The 19,326-nt window shown below is 40.4% G+C and overlaps 2 protein-coding genes across 2 annotated transcripts; both read left to right on the top strand.

Moving 5' to 3' along the window:
- Nucleotides 1-2,861: 2,861 nt before the first annotated feature.
- On the top strand, nt 2,862-6,150 carry LOC107760100 (zinc finger A20 and AN1 domain-containing stress-associated protein 4-like). Its single transcript, XM_016578123.2, has 3 exons — nt 2,862-2,964; nt 3,135-3,188; nt 5,349-6,150. The coding sequence occupies exon 3, from the start codon at nt 5,360-5,362 to the stop codon at nt 5,864-5,866; it is 507 nt and encodes a 168-aa protein (XP_016433609.1). The 5' UTR covers nt 2,862-2,964; nt 3,135-3,188; nt 5,349-5,359; the 3' UTR covers nt 5,867-6,150.
- Nucleotides 6,151-9,159: 3,009 nt separating this feature from the next.
- Nucleotides 9,160-18,601, top strand: LOC142173334 (uncharacterized). Its single transcript, XM_075238901.1, has 2 exons — nt 9,160-16,561; nt 18,409-18,601. Exon 1 carries the CDS (start codon nt 10,781-10,783, stop codon nt 11,312-11,314), a length of 534 nt encoding a protein of 177 aa, XP_075095002.1. The 5' UTR covers nt 9,160-10,780; the 3' UTR covers nt 11,315-16,561; nt 18,409-18,601.
- Nucleotides 18,602-19,326: the final 725 nt, after the last annotated feature.

Genomic DNA, 19,326 nt, shown 5'->3' with positions numbered 1-19,326 from the left:
GTTTTCTTGAAATAACAGAAAATACTTTTTCTACATCATAAAAAAAGTACTCGTTCGTTGAAATGAAAGAAAATACTTTTACTACATCATGAAAAAAAATATTCATTTTATTGAAATGAAATAAAATACTCTATCTACAACATGAAAAGAAAATTACTCTTAATAATAGTTATATTTAAGGTGGATTGCAGGGGGTTGGGGTGGGTGGGTAGGGGTGGTTTGGGGGTGGGGTGGGTTAGGGTGGCTTGGTGGGGGTTGGTGGGGATGAGGAATAGGGTTGAAAAGGTTGAAAAACAAATTGAAAAATATTTTCCGAACGTACGAAACACACCCTTAATCTCTCTATTTCTGTCTCTCTCACGGCTACTGCAACTCATCTTTATTTTTCTTCACCAATTTTTGTTCCTACTCACCTCACTTTGTATTATTTAGTTCTTCCCCTTTTATTTTTAATTTTCAACTAACATCTAAAACAAACAATTGTAATGGTGAGCACAAAATTTATCAAAGTGTGTCATCTGACACAGTACTTATATATATATATATATATATATATATATATATATATATATATATATATATATATATATATATATATATATATATATATATATAGAGAGAGAGAGAGAGAGAGAGAGAGAGAGAGAGAGAGAGAGAGAGAGAGAGAGAGATTTAAATATTCTTTAAAAATAAAAAAGTAAAGCCGTTAAATCTTATAAAATATTGACGAAAAATAAATGGCAGTGACAACTATGTGACATAAGCAATAAGGGTGAAATATTTCTATTTAAGAAGCACAACTAGCAGTCGACAAGATTAACTTGCATACACTTAAATATAATTTTCGTACAACTATAATATAATTTTAATACAATTGTGATGGGTATATATAATTTACGTAAGAGAGAGTATTTATCACTTCAATATAAATTTCATACAATTATTCATCCAATATACAATTTATTAACAACTCTCTTACAACATTTATATACAAGTATTATAACTACAACACCATACAATGTAAATATAATTTTTATAATTTTATATAACTTTAATAAAATTTTGAAAGTCAATCTGCAAATCTGAAAATTCAGTCAAAATCAATTATAATTTTCACCAAATACCCTCAAAATAGAGATATAAACTTCAAAAGATATTGCAATCGTTTGCAACAACACCTCATCTAAACAAATAATAACTTTAGAAAACTCGAATTTAAAATTAAAGTTTTGAAACTTTTTAATGGCTGTCAATGATGAAGAGTCGACGGCTGACGGACAACGGCTAGTGACATGTGATAATGTGAAATCTATTGTTGAAGTTCCTCAAGAAGAAAGGAGAAAGGAGATGAAAAAAGGGAAGAAAAACACATAACATGAAGGAAGAAAAATAAGGTAGAGGAGAGAGATATGTGGGTATCATTTATTTCGTATTAAATTTCTAATATTAAATAATCTCGATTTGTAACTAATTTATATATAATTATATATTAAATTATTAAGTTAAAACCTTTTTAGTAAGAGTAAATAACTTTAGAGCTTAATTACCATACGTAAATATAGTTTGCCTTATTACCATTTATAGTTTGTTCTATTATTACGAACATGTATCACTTGTATTAATTCGCTCTAAATGGCTGTATCAACACATATAACATACTGAAATACAATGATACATACAGTTACTGTAAAAATATAGTACATCTCGGTAAAAATCTTTTTTCTGAAGATATGGTCTTTTAGTTATGGGCCAAAAAATCTAGAAGCAACTGAAGCCCACTAGAGAGTTGGGCCAACCTGAATCCGCTACAGTAACATGAGCTAGTTAAGGGGGAAAATTAGAAATAGTCTGATTTATAACTGGTAATACAAAAATAGTCACATTTTCAAAAGTAATCGAAATTTAGCCACTTTTTCATGTAAAGATAAAATCTAAATAAAAATACCCTTAAAATCCAGAATAATTCCAGCATAATATGCCGGAGTTCGAATTATTTACATATGAGATTCCAACATAATGTGCTAGAATTTCATAATGTGTTGGAGTTCCAACATAATATGTTGGCTGGACTAAATAGTAGTTATTTTTTATTGACTTTGCAAACGTTAGTTGTTTTTCGATTACCAATCCGAAAACTTAGAGCCCGTTTGGACATAAAAAAAATTCACTTTTTTTCGAATTTATTTTACTTTTTTTCGAAATCAGTGTTTGGCCATAAAATTTTCAATTTTCACTTGAAGATGAATTTTGAAAATTTTCAAAAATTTGAAAAACTCCAAAAAGCTATTTTTCAAAATTTTCACTCATATCACTTACAAAACTTCAAAAACAACCCAAAATTATATTCATGTCCAAACACAACTCTAATTTTTAAATATTATTTTCACTTAAATTTCTTTTTGAAATTTTACATTTCTTATGTCCAAACTCCCAATTATTAGCTCATGCTATTTTCAAGCTAGATAAGGGTCGGGTTGCCGAGTTAAAACGATGAACCGGCCGGCCCCATGTCAGGCGTAGAACTAGAACAGAAACAAATACAAGTACCCAAAGAGAGAGTAATTTGTTTTTCGAACGACAACTTGAATTTGACTTGATAAGTCGGTTAGAAGCCGATCAACAGCACGTAACATGCCACGTTTCACATGACTCGCCCTCTTTCAAATCAACAAAGCCGAAGCCCAACATGCGTGAACACGTAAAACTACTGCTTTTTCTGGTACAATCTCCTATACTCACGCCCACCGCCTTTTCACCTATTTCCCATTCAATTGGATATTAGCTCCTAAAATCTTTACAATATCCAATTACAAATCAACACGTGTTAAGCACTTTTCCACCTCCAAGTACAACTCCATTTTCACTCTTTCCACCTCTATATAATAATAAATAATTTCTTTTTCTCCAGTTTCTTCTATTCTCTCTTCTCTGGCTTCTCCAGACCTTTTCCTGTTCGTTTCTAGGGTTAGTTTTCTTCTTCTTTTTCCCCCCTTTTTCTCTTACTGGGTTTGATTATCGCTGCAAAAATAGACTTTTTATGGTTTTGATCTTTTGTTTTGTATTATTATTACTTTTTTTTTGAAGTGGTATAGTAGGTTTTGTGTGGTTTAATATGTTTGTTTGTTTTTTTGAAGGGATAGGAGGCGAAAATTCTCTAAAGAAAGGATTTTGTTGTCTTCTGCGAACAGGTGAGAGTTTTTTTTTTTTAAAAAAAAATTGTTTCAAATTGAAATTGGGTAATAGGGTGTAGTTGTCAGTTCACTTTTGATCTCAGCAGGGAGGTTTATACTTGATTCAATCCAAACAAACCAAAATAGCTAAACTTGCGTGCTCTTATTCTCTGAATCATGCTTTTGTTGATTTTGTAAGAGGGGGAGATGAATAGAGATTCATTAGCTCAGCTTTGGTACTACCTTTTAGCGATTGTAAAATATTAAAAGCATCTAACTTTTTTCTTTTATATAGCTTTATCAACAAAAAAATATGGTAAGAATTTAGAAATTTCAAAATTTTATACGTTCAATATATAAAAAGTTACTATCAGCCCACAACGTGGCTATGGATTGAATTTATTGGCTGATTTTAGAGTCTTCCAATTAATATAATGGATTTCCTTGAAGGCGATGAGAGCCCTTTCAATAGTATCCTCATTTTTTTTTTTTTTTTTTTTTTAGTTTAGGAGAAAGATTGGGGAGAATGGTATGGCCCTTTGACCTCTGGTGCATTCATATCCATTCACTATGCCTCAATCCCCACGTAGCTCCTTTTATGTACTTTGATCTATTCAAGTTTCTTTTCACAATACTAAATAATTTGCCTTTATCGGAAATTAAGGATCTGTGAAAGTTGAGGTGCTCTAATATCTATCTCTACACGAACAGACAAGTTTTTACTGGATGATAAGAAGATTTTAATATGAGTGTGATTTTATAATTATGCTTGAATTCCAACTAGTTATTCTCACCAATATTTGCTCCTATTGTGTTTCGTTTTTTGTTGAGTCCGTGTTTATTCTGTAAAACTATAGGTTCTTTGAGATAATTTTTCTCCAAAGCTTATTTGTCGCTGAGGTGAGAGGAACATGTGGGGCTAGTTTTGGTGTTCTATATCTGAGCTTAGTTTGATTGCTTTCAATGCAGTTACCTCCTACATGCATCTCTCTTGTTCAGCATTTTCTAGGGCGACACAGCCTTCAGCTGTTAGTCATCATTTCCTTTTCTCGTCTTCCTTAGTTTCCAACTCCCTTTTGACTTACCATGTAAGTCTGCAAAGTTTCCCTTCAACCTTCTACATTCTGGCCATACATGTGTTATGCGACCCTTACAAGTACTTGGCTTAACTCAAGCGTCGGACCTCCCCACCGAATTTTCGTTGACCGCCTCATTGTTCTATATTCTTGACTTCCACAGTTGATCTGCTTCAAAAGTACTTATAATTGTGGCAGTATCTTAAACGGAAGGTAGTGAATTTTAATATGCTATATAGGTGGTCTAGATCTGAATTTGAGAATGTTCGGCCAAAGGGAAGATGGGTACTAGCCTTGGTAATAAGGCCTATTACAAACTTACAACAGACTGGAACAGTGTCCATTTAGTAGCACCTGTTCCTTGTACCCTATCTATTCCTTTTGATAATCCTGAATGGTACAGTCATGTCAAGCTCTTTTGGCTATGGGCTTGTGGTGATCTTTTAAGAAGGAGATTGGGTAGTGGTGATTACATTGATGTATCCGTGGGGCAAGGCAACAACACAAGGTGGATTATAGTTGTGTTTATAATATTGTGGACCCAATATGGTAATAGTTCTTGTTGGCAGTCTCTGAAGGCGTGATTTCACCTTGTAGAACAAGATATGGAGGCAATCCATGGTTATTGAAATTTATATGTATTTTAGTTATGATGCTTAAGTGGAAGGTAGCTAGCTATTGGTTGGTCGTCAGACCATTAAGATACAATAGCATAAGAATAACACATGTAGCTTTGGCGTTTGATTCTGTCATTTTCTTGAGGTCTTGGTTGTACCTTGCCTTTTTCTCTATGCTGCTCGGACATACAAAACGGATTACTGCAATATGTGAATGCAGTCCATGATGTATCAGCTGATAAATTACCATCATGAATTGCCTTTCAAGGAAATGAGAAGTTTTCACTTTCCAATATAACTTGGTATACTTGGCAGTTTTGATATTACTTTCTCAGTCAATATGTGCCAATGGCCTCTGGCTAAATGTTGGCTAAATGCAATTTATTCTCTGTAAGAACGCATGCAATGCAGTGGGGTAAAATGAAATTAGGGATATTGTATCCCGCGGTTGCTAGAATGGTACACTAACTCATCCTTTTTTCCAGGAAAATTTAAGATGGAGCAAAATGACGCAGGCTGCCAAGCTCCTCAAGCTCCTACCCTTTGTGTTAACAATTGTGGGTTTTTTGGAACTGCAACAACAATGAACATGTGCTCAAAGTGCTACAAGGACATGATGTTTAAGCAAGAACAAGCTGAACTTGCTGCTTCATCTATTGAGAGCTTTGTGAATGGAAGTTCAAGCCCCACTGCAAAGGCTGTTGATGTTGCTGTGGGTGTTCAGGAAGGCCCGGCAGAGTCCCTGGTAATACCCAAGCAAGTTGTATGCGTACCACCAGAGAATGACAATGTAGAGAAGCCTAAAGAGGGGCCAAAGCGGTGCAATACCTGTAGGAAACGAGTTGGTTTGACTGGCTTCAATTGCCGATGTGGGCATCTTTTCTGCTCAACCCATCGCTACTCTGACAAGCATGACTGTCCCTATGATTATCACAAGGCTGCTCAAGATGCTATTGCGAAAGCCAACCCAGTTGTTAAGGCTGAAAAGCTTGACAAGATATAATGGAAGGTTCTGAGTTTATGAGCTGCAGTATTATCAAAGTTGTCTTCTACACCCGTGGGGCTCTCTGTTGACGACTGTTGTTAGGTGCCTAGGATTACAAGGGGTTGAGAGAAAGAAGCATAAGGCATCCTGGAATCGAGCAAGGAATGTTGTGGTTATATCTTTAGTGCTTGTTTGTGCTTGTGATGGACATTCTTTTGGGTTATCTTTTGATGTAGTGATTCCAATTTAAGAACATAAAAGCTGGTGTCTTTTAAGTATAAAAGAAGTTTCTTTCTATCAAATCCTTTTCTTTCCTGTTCTTTAAAGAAAAATGAGTTTTTGTCGAACAAGAAATTCAGGATTACTGGGTAAGAACATCAGATACGAAAATTCAGGCTTTGTTACATTGGACTAAGAGTTTTCAAAAGGTTACGCTTTAAATTGTTTCTGGCTTTTACATTGCAGCTTTCATCATTTTTGGGGTGTGAGAATCCGGCAGTTTAATTCCTTGCTTTTCTTGGATATGACTCGTGTGACCATTGTCGCGGTGCGTTTGAACATGAGTTTTCTATGCAAAGATACTCCACCTTTTTGTTTGTAGTAAGTGCCTTTCTATCCTTCAGAATTTATTTGATTTTTATAGCATTGCATTGCGGGTTTTAAATTTAAAAATAAAAATTTGCACTTAGATAATAAAGAACTAAACCAAATACAACCTTAATAGTTAATACCAAGCCAACTGCTTCCTTCCTATTCCATTTTCCAAGGAAAAGAATGCTAACTCCCGTAAGCGGATCTAGGATTTTCAGTACATAAGTGCACCACTAAAAATAAGTATCCAATGGGAATTGATCCCTATACCTCTTGGTAAATAACTCAACATTCAATCAAATGCACCATTTAACCTTCTTGGAACATGTGTGCCAACAATTAATATTATACCAATTTTAGAAAATATGTACATAAAATATCTAATTTTATAAAGAGACCACGAGTTCACATGCCCACTAGTTTCGATATAAATTTGAAATTATGATTATTCAGCGTTTAGCTATTAGTATTAGTTAGTAGTATTTTTATATTTTTATACCAAAATCTTGGTATATCCGTTTCATATTGGATGTGTCCCAGGATAATTTTGTTCCGAATCAGACGATCACAAAGGAAATAAGTATAGTATTGGAGATAATATATGAGGAAGCGCAGAAGGATCTTTTTTTTCCCGTGGTTAAGCCCTTGTAAAACGAGTGTATTTATTTTGCGATAGAAGTGAGTATGGTCAAGGCCAAAATCATAATATTACTAAATTTGTATATGGTAGACTCTTCCTGGCTTGTATCATTCACATGTTTTGACACAGTCTCAAAACCATTGATTGCGTGTTCCCCTTTTCCTTCTACTGTGTGGTGTGTTTTCATTGAAAAATTTCTCACGACGGTTGCCAACAGCCAAAGACAGCTTTGTCTTTCTATGCTTTGGGAAAACAAAGAAGTACAGGGGTGATGAATGGGGTATTGCATGTGTAGGGTGCACATGCAAATGCAGCAATCTTTTATAATTTCCATAATTTACCTGTCACTTGGGCACTTGAATTAATACATGGCTGCTATGGCCATTCTTGTTTATCTTTTTAGAGCCCACAGTTTCAAAATATTCCTAATTTCCTCTACCAGTGATTCATCTCAAAGGAAGGTGCCTTCGTAGGTGTCGAAGTATATGATTTTCGGAGATGCACTTGTTTGACCGAAGAATATAATTTTCGGTTTAAATTATTAAATTTATACGGTGATGGGTTAAATTTAGTCAATGATAATAAGTCTAGATATTTAAGTACTAAGACGTGTATTAGTTGGAACAGATTCTGTATCTGACTGGTGGCAATAAATATAGGATACACTTAAAGCAAGAATTAAGGAAGATATAATGAACAATAAATGTCAATAAATGGCATTTGAGTAAATAATGAGAATAATTCACCCAATAATGGATGGGTTAAACGAATAACTTGCCTGACAGTGATGAATGACAGATAAATCTAAGATTCGCAAGAACGGTTCTCGAATCTGATGGAAAAGTGGAGAACAGTATCGACAAGAATCTTTGTAAAAAGGTAATATTTGTATTTTTGTAAGAGGAAAAGTCTCCTTCTCAAAAGTGTTCTGATTTGAAAATGGATACTCTCTCTCTCTCTCTCTCTCTCTCTCTCTCTCTCTCTCTCTCTCTCTCTCTCTCTCTCTCTCTCTCTCTCTATATATATATATATATATATATATATATATATATATATATATATATATATATATGGCCTTTTTCCTAAGAAACTTTAATAGTACAAAGGCAGAGAATATTCCCTTTTAGTACCCTATCTTAACAAATTAACCGTTGCAAGTCTTATTATCAGCAGTCGATCTCGACCCCGACCTTTGCTGATATCTTGATTGCGACAACCGTCGATATCTTGACCACGGCTCATGTCGGCACGTCGGCCATTGACCTCGCTGCATCTTGGGCGAGCTCGATCGATAACTTTCTTCAATATCATATTACGCTAAATATTCTGAACACGGATTTTGGCCTATACAGTTAGTCCCTCCGCTTATTAAGGCCGAGCTCAGATGGCCTTGGTGAGCGGACTCCGTATGTCATAGTCGACGAAATGAGGCGAGCGAGCTGGGTAGCGTTGTTTTAGGCGAGGTGGCGCCATGACTCTTCGTGAGATGCAAACTTTAGGGATGCATTGTTTCAGAATGACGTCACGATATTATGCATCATTATGACGCGTTTTCCTGACACCTTGCGTCGTTTCCTGCGCATGTGATGTTTCGATACTTGCGCTGGGTAATGATGGCCTGATTTCTCGATTTTGATGCATGTATCCTTATAAATAGGGATGTGTGGGCAACGTTTTAACATTTACAAATCCTCTGATACTCGGCATACTTTGTATTTTTTTCTCTCTCCATTGTTCGAAGCTCCTTAGCAATTTTAGTGATTCTTACTATTTTCAACCCTTCTGCGTTTAAAACCTTCTTTCTCGAGAATATGGTTAACGCACCTTCTGGTTCTCGCATGGAGGCTGGTCCTACCCCTTTGGTGGTGCGTATGCCTCCTCACGGTGACGATGTCTCTGTTGCCCTTGAAGACGAGAGGTTTCCTATGGTAGAGGAAATAATTCTTCGTAGTGAGAATAAATCTGATTTTTCGAAATTGCCTGAAGACGATTCCGAGGCCTCAAAGTCGATGATGAACGAGGCCGACCTTGCCGAGTTCAGGGCAAAGTCCAAAATCCCGGCTTACATCGATCTGATTCCGGTGGGGTGCGATGTGGTACAGATACATCACCTGGGTTATCGCGCGTTCTACGCGTACCCGTTCTTTGTAGGTTATTCCTTTCCTCTTCTCCCATTGGCGGAGGAGTTTGCCGTTACTATGGCGTCTACCCGGCTCAACTTTCCCCCTACGTCTATAAGCTTATCCGTATGTTGGCAAAATATGCAGAGTTGGCTGGCCGTGGGGTCTCTCTTCGCCACCTGATGCATCTCTTCGCCCCCAGTTTCTATAGGGAGATGATGTTGCATCTTCGCCATCGAGGAAGTAAGAGTTTGGTGGTAAAGATGGACGATAAGGCGAATCGATTTCTTCGTCAAGACCGAGGACATGGTAGCCAACGCGAGCGGGTTGCCTGAGGCTTGGAATTATGCCCGTAAGTATTTTCTTTCGAACTTATTTTATCCGTTTTAGTCATGACCTGACATTCCGTCCTTTCTTTGTGCAGCCGAGACTTCGCCCCCTCCTTTGGTTAGGGACATCCACGACTGGGTCAGCCAAGTCTTACCTCACACATTGGGGATTCGTGAATGGACAACTTTCATCAAGAAATTTGGGCCCGCACCTTCCGTGACTGGTGAGTTCGTCTATATGTTTTTATTTATACATGGGTACTTGTTATCCTTTCTCTGTCGTTTTGACAGCGTTGTCGTCTGTTCGTCACGATTTTTCACAAGAGGTGATAGTCTTCTAAAAAAATTTTTGGCTTCCTTTTTCAGCTCGAGGGTCTTCAAGGAGGTCGAAGGCTCCAACTTTAGCATTCCGTAAAAGGAAGGCAACTTCTATTCCTTCTGTTGCGTTGAGGTTCGCTCGGTCGTCGACTACACCTGCGGCAAGGATCTTGACCTCCCCTCTACGCCATCTAGTAGACGAGGACGATGAGGAGGAGTTATCGCCGAATAATGATAACTTGCTCCCCCGTAAGAGGTGATATGTAGATGTCGGCAATGATGCCGTCCGAGTGGCGAGTTCGGTAATGAGTGATTTCGTCATTCGAGAAACGTCGACCATAAACATCGGAGTTGATGTTGAGTTGTCGCTCACGATTCTGCCGTCACTGGGGACCGAGGAGGGTACGTCTCTCCCCGAGACCGTGATGAACTTTGAAGGGCCGTCGGCGAGAGTCCATGACGCCTTATGGCAGGATGAGACATCAGCCTCGCTACCAGCCAAGGGTCCTTCTTCCCGGGTTGACGCAAAGGGTAAAAGCATAGCCGAGGAAGGTTACGAAACGGGCTACGACATGGACATCGAGGAGGTGAGGATGATTGGGGAAGGGCTTACTCGACTTGAGGTGAGATTGGAGAGGACCACGCGAACCATTGCGATCCCCTTAGACCGGGATTTGCTGGTGGATACCGAGGACGTGGTCCCTTCTCTTGGTCCTCTCTGTTCTGATGTGGAGGGTAAGACCCTTGAGAAGTTAAAGGATGCTACTTTGTCGAGGAGTATAGCCGGCCTCACTCTCAGGGTGAGCCTTTTGATTTTTTTTTTGTTGAGCTCAGTTTTGTTCTTATTCCTTGTTTTTTGTCTTTCTTTCAGACTGTGATTTTGGAGATCGAGAGTTCCCGGCGGGAGGAGAGGCGTAAGGCCATTTTTCAGAAGATGGAGCGGAAGTATCGCGAATACCGTGATAAACATCGCGAGCTTTGCAGGAGGCTTGGTGGGAGCAGTAATTTTCGGGCTCTCCGAGACGATTTGACGGAGAAGGACGATGAGTTGGTGAGGGTCATCAGAAAATGCAGCATCCTCGAGGGGGCGTTGAGGGATAAAGAGGAAGAACTTATAGTCAGTAAGGGGGTTGAGGCCCAATGCGTCGATCTTCAGGATCAGGTGGTTTCACAGCGCGCCAAGCTTGAGGAGTACCAACTCAAAGCAGATGCTCTGAGTGGTGAGGTTGCTGAAAAGGCAGCGAGCTTAGAGAAGGCGGAGTCGGCTCAGTTGTCGGATGTGAGAAGAGCGAAAATTTTTACAATCGTGATCCGCGTCCTGCTTTCTGAGAGGGAGAGTTCCCTGGAGACGGCCAAGCTCAGAGAGAAGCGACTTGATGAGCGGGTAGGAGAGCTGGAAAAAGAGGCTTCGAGCATTAGAGATCGGGTTGCTGCTCTCGAGGCCGAGAAAGCGCAGTTGTTGGCTTAGCCGTCCTCATCCCGGACTTCTGCTTTCCCTGATGTTCCGCTGGATTTGTACGAGGAATGGATTCATGCTGAGGCTTAGCTGGACATATTCAGGGATCTGATGGGGGCGGGGGTTGTTTCAGAAGCCGACCTCGAGGATGCTCGTGCTAAGGCGTGTGAGGCTCGGTTTGCTTGTGGATATGATCCCGCTAGACCGTAAGCTGACGACGAGGAGGAGAATGCGGGTGTGGATCAGATTGAATAGGCCGCCTGGTACGAGGGTGAATATCCCGCTAGCGATGGCGATGTGGTAGGTGGAGACGGTCTGGGCGATAAAGCTCGTGGTGATTAGTTGTTCTTTTTTGTTTAGCCGCAGATTTGTGCATATTGTTTGTAGGCGAGGATTCGAGCCTTTGTAAAGAACAACTATTCAAAGTATGAAGTGTTTTATTATTCGTACCTGATTCCTTTTCTTTGTTCGAGTTTGTGTGCTTTTTTCTGATTTCATTGCTTGATTGCCTTTGTCGTAACTAATTCATTTGAGTAGGCTAAACAAGGTTGAAAGTAGCCTTCATTTAGTTAAGACTGTGGGCCGAGTAGGTGTTAATTCGAATGAGGTCGAACATAACATTTAATTATTTGAGGTCGTAGGCCGAATAAGAGTCAATTCGAACGAGGTCGGGTGTAACCTTTAATTAATTGAGGCCATAGGCCGAAAAGGTGTTAATTCGATTGAGGTCGGATGTAACCTTTAATTAATTGAGGACATGGGCCGAAAAAGTGTTAATTTGAACGAGGTTGAATGTAACCCTTAATCGAGGTTGTGGGCCAAATAGGTGTTAATTCGAACGAGGTCGAATGTAATCCTTACTTAATTGAGACCGTGGACCGAAAATGTGTTAATTCGAACAAGGTCGAATGTAACCCTTACATAATTGAGGTTGTAGGCCGAAAAGATGTTAATTCGAACGAGGTCGAATGTAACCTTTACTTAATTGGGGCAGTGGGCCGAAAAGGTGTTAATTCGAACGAGGTCGAATGCAACCCTTACTTAATTGAGGTTGTGGGCCGAAAAAGTGTTAATTCGAACGAGGTCGAATGTAATCCTTACTTAATTGAGGTCATGGGCCGAAAAAGGTGTTAATTCGAACCAAGTCGAATATAACCCTTACTTAATTGAGGTCGTGGGCCGAAAGGGTGTTAATTCGAACGAGGTCGAATATAACCCTTACTTAATTGAGGTCGTGGGCCGAATAAGTGTTAATTCGAACGAGGTCGAATGTAACCTTTACTTGGGGAGAACGGGGATAAACTTTATATGCTTATGCTTTATTCATATTCTTGGAGAGATTTACATATTTTTTGGGCGCTGGCTGGTAGTTCAGTCCCAGTCACAGTCTATCTAGTCCTTTCATTGGTCGAACTGGAAAAATAGTGAGAGATCGAGCAATGAACTAGTCGTTCAGTGCCCTCGTCTGTGTGCACCTCAATCCTAAAGTATCCTCGTCCTCACCTGGTTAAAAACCTCCTCGAGAAAACCCAATTAGGACAAAACTTCGAGTAAGGGAAAAATAATGCGACTTTGGGGACCTCTTCCTTTAAAAGTTAAAGTACTTGAGGTGTGTAATGTTCCAGTTGTTTGGTAGTCGCTTTCCTTCCATTATTTCTAGTGTGAATGACCATTTGCTTGCCGTTGCCGTGACTTTGTAGGGGCCGTCCCAGTTTTCTCCTAGTTTGCCTTCTCGTAGATTTTTGCTTGCTTGTGTTTTAGCTTTCAGCACGTAGTCCCTGACTTTAAGTGGCCTGATCTTTGCTCTTTTGTTATAGTAGTGTTCTGCTTGCCGCTTTTGGGCGACCATTCTCACATAGGCCATATCTCTTCGTTCCTTGACTTCATCGAGCTCCTGCCTTCTACCGTCATCGTTCTAGGGTCCTCTTTCACGGAAGTATCTTATGCTGGGCTCTCCGACCTCGACTGGTATTACTGCATCAGTCCCATAGACTAACGAGTATGGCGTTTCCCCTGTGCTCGTTTTTGGCGTTGTTCGGTAGGCCCAGAGTACTTCTGGTAATATCTCCGGCCACAGTCCCTTTGCGTCTTCGAGCTTCTTCTTCATGATGTTCAGTATTGACTTGTTGGAGGATTTCGCTTGCCCATTACCCGCGGGGTGGTAAGGCATTGATAGTATTATTTTGATGTGCCTTTTTTCGTAAAAGTCGATGACCCTATTTCCTGCAAATTGAGGTCCGTTGTCATAACTGATTTCTTTGGGGAGCCCAAAACGGCATATGATGTTCTTCCATATGAAGGTGATTACTTCCTATTCGCGTATTTGAGCGAATGCTCCTGCTTCCAGCCATTTAGAGAAATAGTCAGTTAAAACTAGGAGAAATGGTACGTTACCTCGTCCGGCCGGGAAAGGGCCCACGATATTCATTCCTCATTTGATGAACGACTAAGGGAAAGTTACTGAGTGTAGATGTTTGTGTGCCTGGTGGATCATTGGGGCGTACTTCTGGCATTGCTCACATTAGTTTACGAAATCTTCGGCCTCATTTTTCATGGTGGGCCAATAGTATCCTGCTCGTATGAGGCACCTGACCAACGCTCGATTGCCGAAATGAGCTCCACAGTGGCGTTCGTACACTTCTTCAAGGACGCGCCACGTCTGATTTGGACCCAAGCATTTCGCTAGGGGAGGCGCCATATGTCCTTTTGTACAGGTAGTTGTGAACGAGGTTGTACCTGGCCGCTTGCATTCGCAGCTTCTTGGCCTTTTATTGTCACTGGGGAGTGCGTCGTCCTGCAAATATGTAATAATACGGTTGCGCCTGTCCCAAGTTAGGTTTATAGTTCTTACCTCGATTTGGTCTACCGACGAGTTGAGGAGGTGAACCATATTTTGGTCTCCGATTGTGATGTTTTTGGTGGTTGCCACTAATTTGGCGAGGACGTCCGCCTCAATATTCTTTGTTCGGGGAATCTGGTCGAGCTGACATTCGTCGAACTCGGGTAGTAGTTTGCAGATTTCGGTGTGGTATTTTCGTAACCTCTGCTCCTTGATTTGGAAAGTTCCTGTAACTTGGTTGACCACGATCTGAGAGTCGCAGCGCAACCTTAGCCGTTTCGCCCCGTATTTGAGTGCTAGTCTTAATCCTGCAATTACGGCCTCATATTCGGTCTCGTTGTTAGTCGTGTCCGAGCATCTTATGGACTGGCGAATCCCTTCGCCTGTTGGGACTTCGAGTACGAGTCCCAACCCGGACCCCGACGCGTTAGATGCGACGTCAGTGTATAGGACCCAGAGGCCGTGTATTTGGGAAGGAGCGTGGACAGCTTCCTTTACGACTTCAGGCAATATGTGCGCACTGAAGTCGGTGAGGACCTAAGACTTTATTGTCGTTCGCGGTCGATATATAATATCATGCTCTCTTAGTTCAATGAACCATTTGGCCAATCTGCCCGAAAGTTTGGGTTTGTGTAAAATGCTTCTTAGGGGGAAAGTCGTGACGACCGAGATGGGATGGCATTGGAAATACGGTCTAATGTAGAACCAGTTTTTCAAGACGTGGGTACCTCGTCTCAGCGTCGACTAGTGTTTTGCTAATGAAATATATGGGAGATTGCGTACCTTTTTTTTCTTGGACTAAGACTGCATTCACAACTACTTCGGACACGACGAGATATATAAGAAGGGGTTGTCCTGGTTCTGATTTTGAGATAAAAGACGGCGAGGATAGGTACACCTTTAACTCCTTCAGTGCTTGGACACACTCATGGTCCATTAGAGGCCGCACTCCTTTTTGAGTACGCCGAAGAACTTGTGGCACCTATGAGAGGATCGCGAGATAAACTGTAACGACCCGGCCGATCGTTTTGAGAATATAAGTCTCGTTCGGCGGCATAAGGCCCTGAGCAGCTTCGTATTATGGGTATTAACTTGCGTGCGTGGTTGAATTCAATTACCGGATGATTCAGAGTGATTTGGAACACTTAGTCCCTAAAACGGAAGCTTAAGCCTTAGAATTTTGACCGTAGTCGAAACTGTGTGAAGATGACTCCGGAATGGAATTTCATCGGTTCTGTTACCTCCGTTAGGTGATTTTGGACTTAGGGGCGTGTCTGGATTGTGCTTTGGAAGTATGTAGCTCATTTAGGCTTGAAATTGCGAAAGTCAAATTTTTGGAGATTTTGACTGGTAGTGGACTTTTTGATATCGGGGTTGGAATCCGATTCCGGAAGTTGGAATAGGTCCGTAATGTTGAATATGACTTGTGTGCAAAATTTGGGGTCAATCGAACGCGGTTCGATAGGTTTTCGGCATCGGTTGTAGAAATTTGAAGTTTCAAGTTCATTAAGTTTGAATTGGAGGGTGATTCATATTTATAGAGTTGTTTGATGTGATTTGAGACCTCGAGTAAGTCCGTATTAGGGTATGGAACTTTTTGGTATGCTTGGACGGGGTCCTGGGGGCCTGGGTGTATTTCAGATGTTTTTCATTGTTTTGAACAAGTCTCGTTCTGGTGTTTTCGCACCTGCGACGCTTTGGAGCGCAGGTGCGGCTCCACTTCTGCGTGAGCCTGGTCGCTTCTGCGGTCATGGTGGCCTGGACGCTCGCTCGCGGCTGTAAATTTGCAGATGCGGTTCCAAGCCTGGCAAGCTGAGTTCGCAGATGCAGACTCTTTCTCGCAAATGCGTGTGCGCAGGTGCGCCTCCTTGTTCGCAGATGCGAAAATCCTGGCAGAATTATTTTAAGTTGAGGGTTGGCCATTTTCTTCATATTTTGAGTTTTACACTTCGGTTTTGGGAGCTTCCTTGTGGGTTTTTCAAGCAAAACGATTGGGTAAGTGTTCTTCACCTAGAATTTAATATATTTTTTGATTTTATCTTCATTTTTATCATTTAAATTGTGTTTTGAGTTGAGGAAAATAGAGGTTTTTGAAGAAAAATTTCAAAATAAAAAATCTTGATTTGAGGGACGAAATGGTATCAGAATTTGATAATTTTAGTATGGTTGAACCCGTATCGAAATTGGTGTTCGAAATTGGTGTTCGGGTTCTGTGAAAATTATCGGGTTTCGAGGTGCGGGCCCGGGGGTCGACTTTTGGGTCGATTTTTAGATTTTGATAAAGATTGAGGCTTTATGATTCAGAATAGTTTCTTATGAGTTTTATTTGTGCTTTGAAGTTATTTTGGTTAGATTTGAGCCGTCCGGAGGTCATTTCACCTAAGAAGTTCATTTTAGAGCACCGACCTGTCTTCTTTGAGGTAAGTATCTTGCCTAACTTTGTGTTGGGGAACTACCCCTTAGGATTTGAGTCTTCTATGCTAATTATAGTCCGTGTACGCGAGGTGACGAGTACGTTCTCGGACTTATTTGTGGAAATTGGCCTTTTAGGGTTCTTAGGTCCTTGTATTCACTGATTATGCATTTGTTATGTTATGAATACGTCTCTTAATTACTAGTTTCACCTCTACCTTCTTTAATTAGAATTAATTGCTTCATGATCAGCCCTTGATGCTTATTTGAGTCATCTGTGCCTTAACTGAAATTTTTATCTCTTCTATTGCCATATTGTCTTTCCCTTAATTGCTTATTTTTATTTGAAGTTATAATTATCTCTTTTGTAATTATTTATCCTTAATTGAGGCTATGATTATCTTTATGATGTTTATCCCTAATTGAATTTGTTGTATCTCTTTCTTATTTGCCAATCGTAAAAGAAGTTAGATATCCTATATTTTAGTTGACTTGTCCTTATTTGGAATTATTCGCCTTGTGTTAGCTCCCTCGTTGTCGAACTGTACATTGTGGACCGTTGTTACATAATACTTCCTATCTTGTTAAGTTGTTCTTATTATGACTAGCATTCTCTATTGTGGCTACTCCTCGTGAATTAATTCCTCTGTTCCTTGGAGTTCTGGAATTTCTGAGTTGATTTATTTGCCCTACCCTTGTATTAGTGTTATTGTTGTTTTTGTACTTGTTGTTCTTGCATATTTACTTTGGGACTACGAGGCGGTACTTCGGAAGATCCCCTTGTCTTGCATATTTACTTGGGGACTACGAGGCGGTACCTCGGGAGATCCCCTGTTGAGAATTTACTTTTGGGATTACGAGACGATATCTCGGGAGTGCCCTTTGTTGACATCTCTTTGTTATGGGGTTGCACGAGATTTCTGCCATGCTATTGTTACTATTGATATTTGCACATGCGGTGTGACAAGGCAGGATATATATTTGTGGGTTGTGCATGTGGCGAGACAAGGTGGGAACATTATTATGCACGTGTGGCAAGATAAGGCTGCATTTAGTTTACTATTGCACACGTGGCGAGACAAGGTGGGCTATGTCAGGGATTGATTTGTGATGGCCTGAGGGCATTCTTATTATTGATATTTGTGTAGTGGTACACTTACCCGTGTGAGCTTATCTTGTGAAAGTTGTGAGAAAACATTCTACGTGTTGTCCGTTCTTTTTTCTTGTGCTCACTAGCTGGTATGAACTATGTTAGAACACTTGCACAAGCATACACGTAGTTAAGCACTCTTATCGGATAAGAGGTTTTCTTGATATTGTTGAGTATAAATGCACAACCTTGCTTACTTGCCTTCTATGTAAGAATGGCTCTATTTGGCACGCGAGTCGTCAGTGCGGTTATGAGGTGTAATGAGGGCACAAGATGCCAAGTGTTAGGGTTCAGGTATTGAGACCCGTGAGTTGTGATTTGTCCGAGGTTCGGTACCTCATGGAGTTTGTTAACTAAAACATGATGTGAAAGCGGTCGTTGTTGCTGAGTTATTATTTGTTTTTGTTGTATTTTTGATTTCAGATTTAGGTTGTGTTTACGTTTACCCTTCTGTGTCATTATTATGCGATTCCGCTGATAGTTGTTGTTGTCCTTTCCTATTGCAATTACTGTATTGTTAGTCATATTGCGTAGTCTTTATGTAGATATTATACTCTGTGGTTTCTATACTTATACTGTGTTCAGGTCATTTAGTCCAGTAGGTGTCTTGACTGTTCCTCGTCACTACTCCACTGAGGTTAGTCTTGATACTTGCTGGGTATCGCCGTGTGTACTCATACTACACTTTTGTACATTTTTGTGCAGATCCAGGTATTTCGAAGTGAGTTGATCATTAGCTAGTTGTGCGGATTGTTGCTGTGGAGACTCAAGGTAAACCTCATGTTGCGTTCGCAGGCTTCGGAGTCACCTTCCTATTTTGTATTCACACTGTTTACCTATTTCCAAACAGTTGTATTTAGAAATTTGTAGCAATCTCTGTAGATCTTATGACTTGTACTACCGGTTTTGAAAATTATAAATTTTTATAAAGAATTCCATTTCAAGTTGTTGGATGTTATTTATTATGGTTGTTATTCAGTAAATGTAAGGCTTACCTAGTCCCTAAGACTAGTGCCATCACGATACCCAACGGAGGGAAAATTGGGTCGTGACAAGTTGTTATCGGAGCTGTAGGTTCATAGGTCCTACGAGTCATAAGTAAGTTTAGTAGAGTCTTGCGTATCGGTACGAAGACGTCTGTACTTATGTTCGAGAGGCTACATAACTATTAGGACAGTTTCACTTCCTTCATTCCTATCGTGCGAGTTCATTGATCTCGAAGTTTGAACTTTTATCATTCCATTCTCTCACAGATGGTAAGGACACGAGTTGCAGTCACTGATGACGTTACCCCCGGAGCAGATGTCGCTAGGGGAAGAGGCAGAGTCCGAAGAGGAGCACGCGTCGCATCTAGAGCATCCACCAGAGTAGCAATTGAGGAGCTGCCAGTAGCTCCGATTGGGGGACAGGTACCGAAGGCGCCTGGTGTTACCCCCGGACTTCAGGAAACCTTCCTAGTTCCTGAGCATGTTTGGTACATTGGCTGAGGCGGGGTTGATTTCGGTTGCACCAGCTATTTCACAGACAGGGGGAGGAGCTCAGACTCCCGCCGCCCACACTCCAGAGCAGCGAGTTCATGTTGGTCAGGTTCTAGGTGTCATGGCGACATAACTTATGGTCCCA

Source organism: Nicotiana tabacum, chromosome 19, assembly GCF_000715075.1.
Source record: "Nicotiana tabacum cultivar K326 chromosome 19, ASM71507v2, whole genome shotgun sequence".
Taxonomy (NCBI): Eukaryota; Viridiplantae; Streptophyta; class Magnoliopsida; order Solanales; family Solanaceae; genus Nicotiana; species Nicotiana tabacum.
This window is presented reverse-complemented; position numbering and strand designations above follow the sequence as displayed.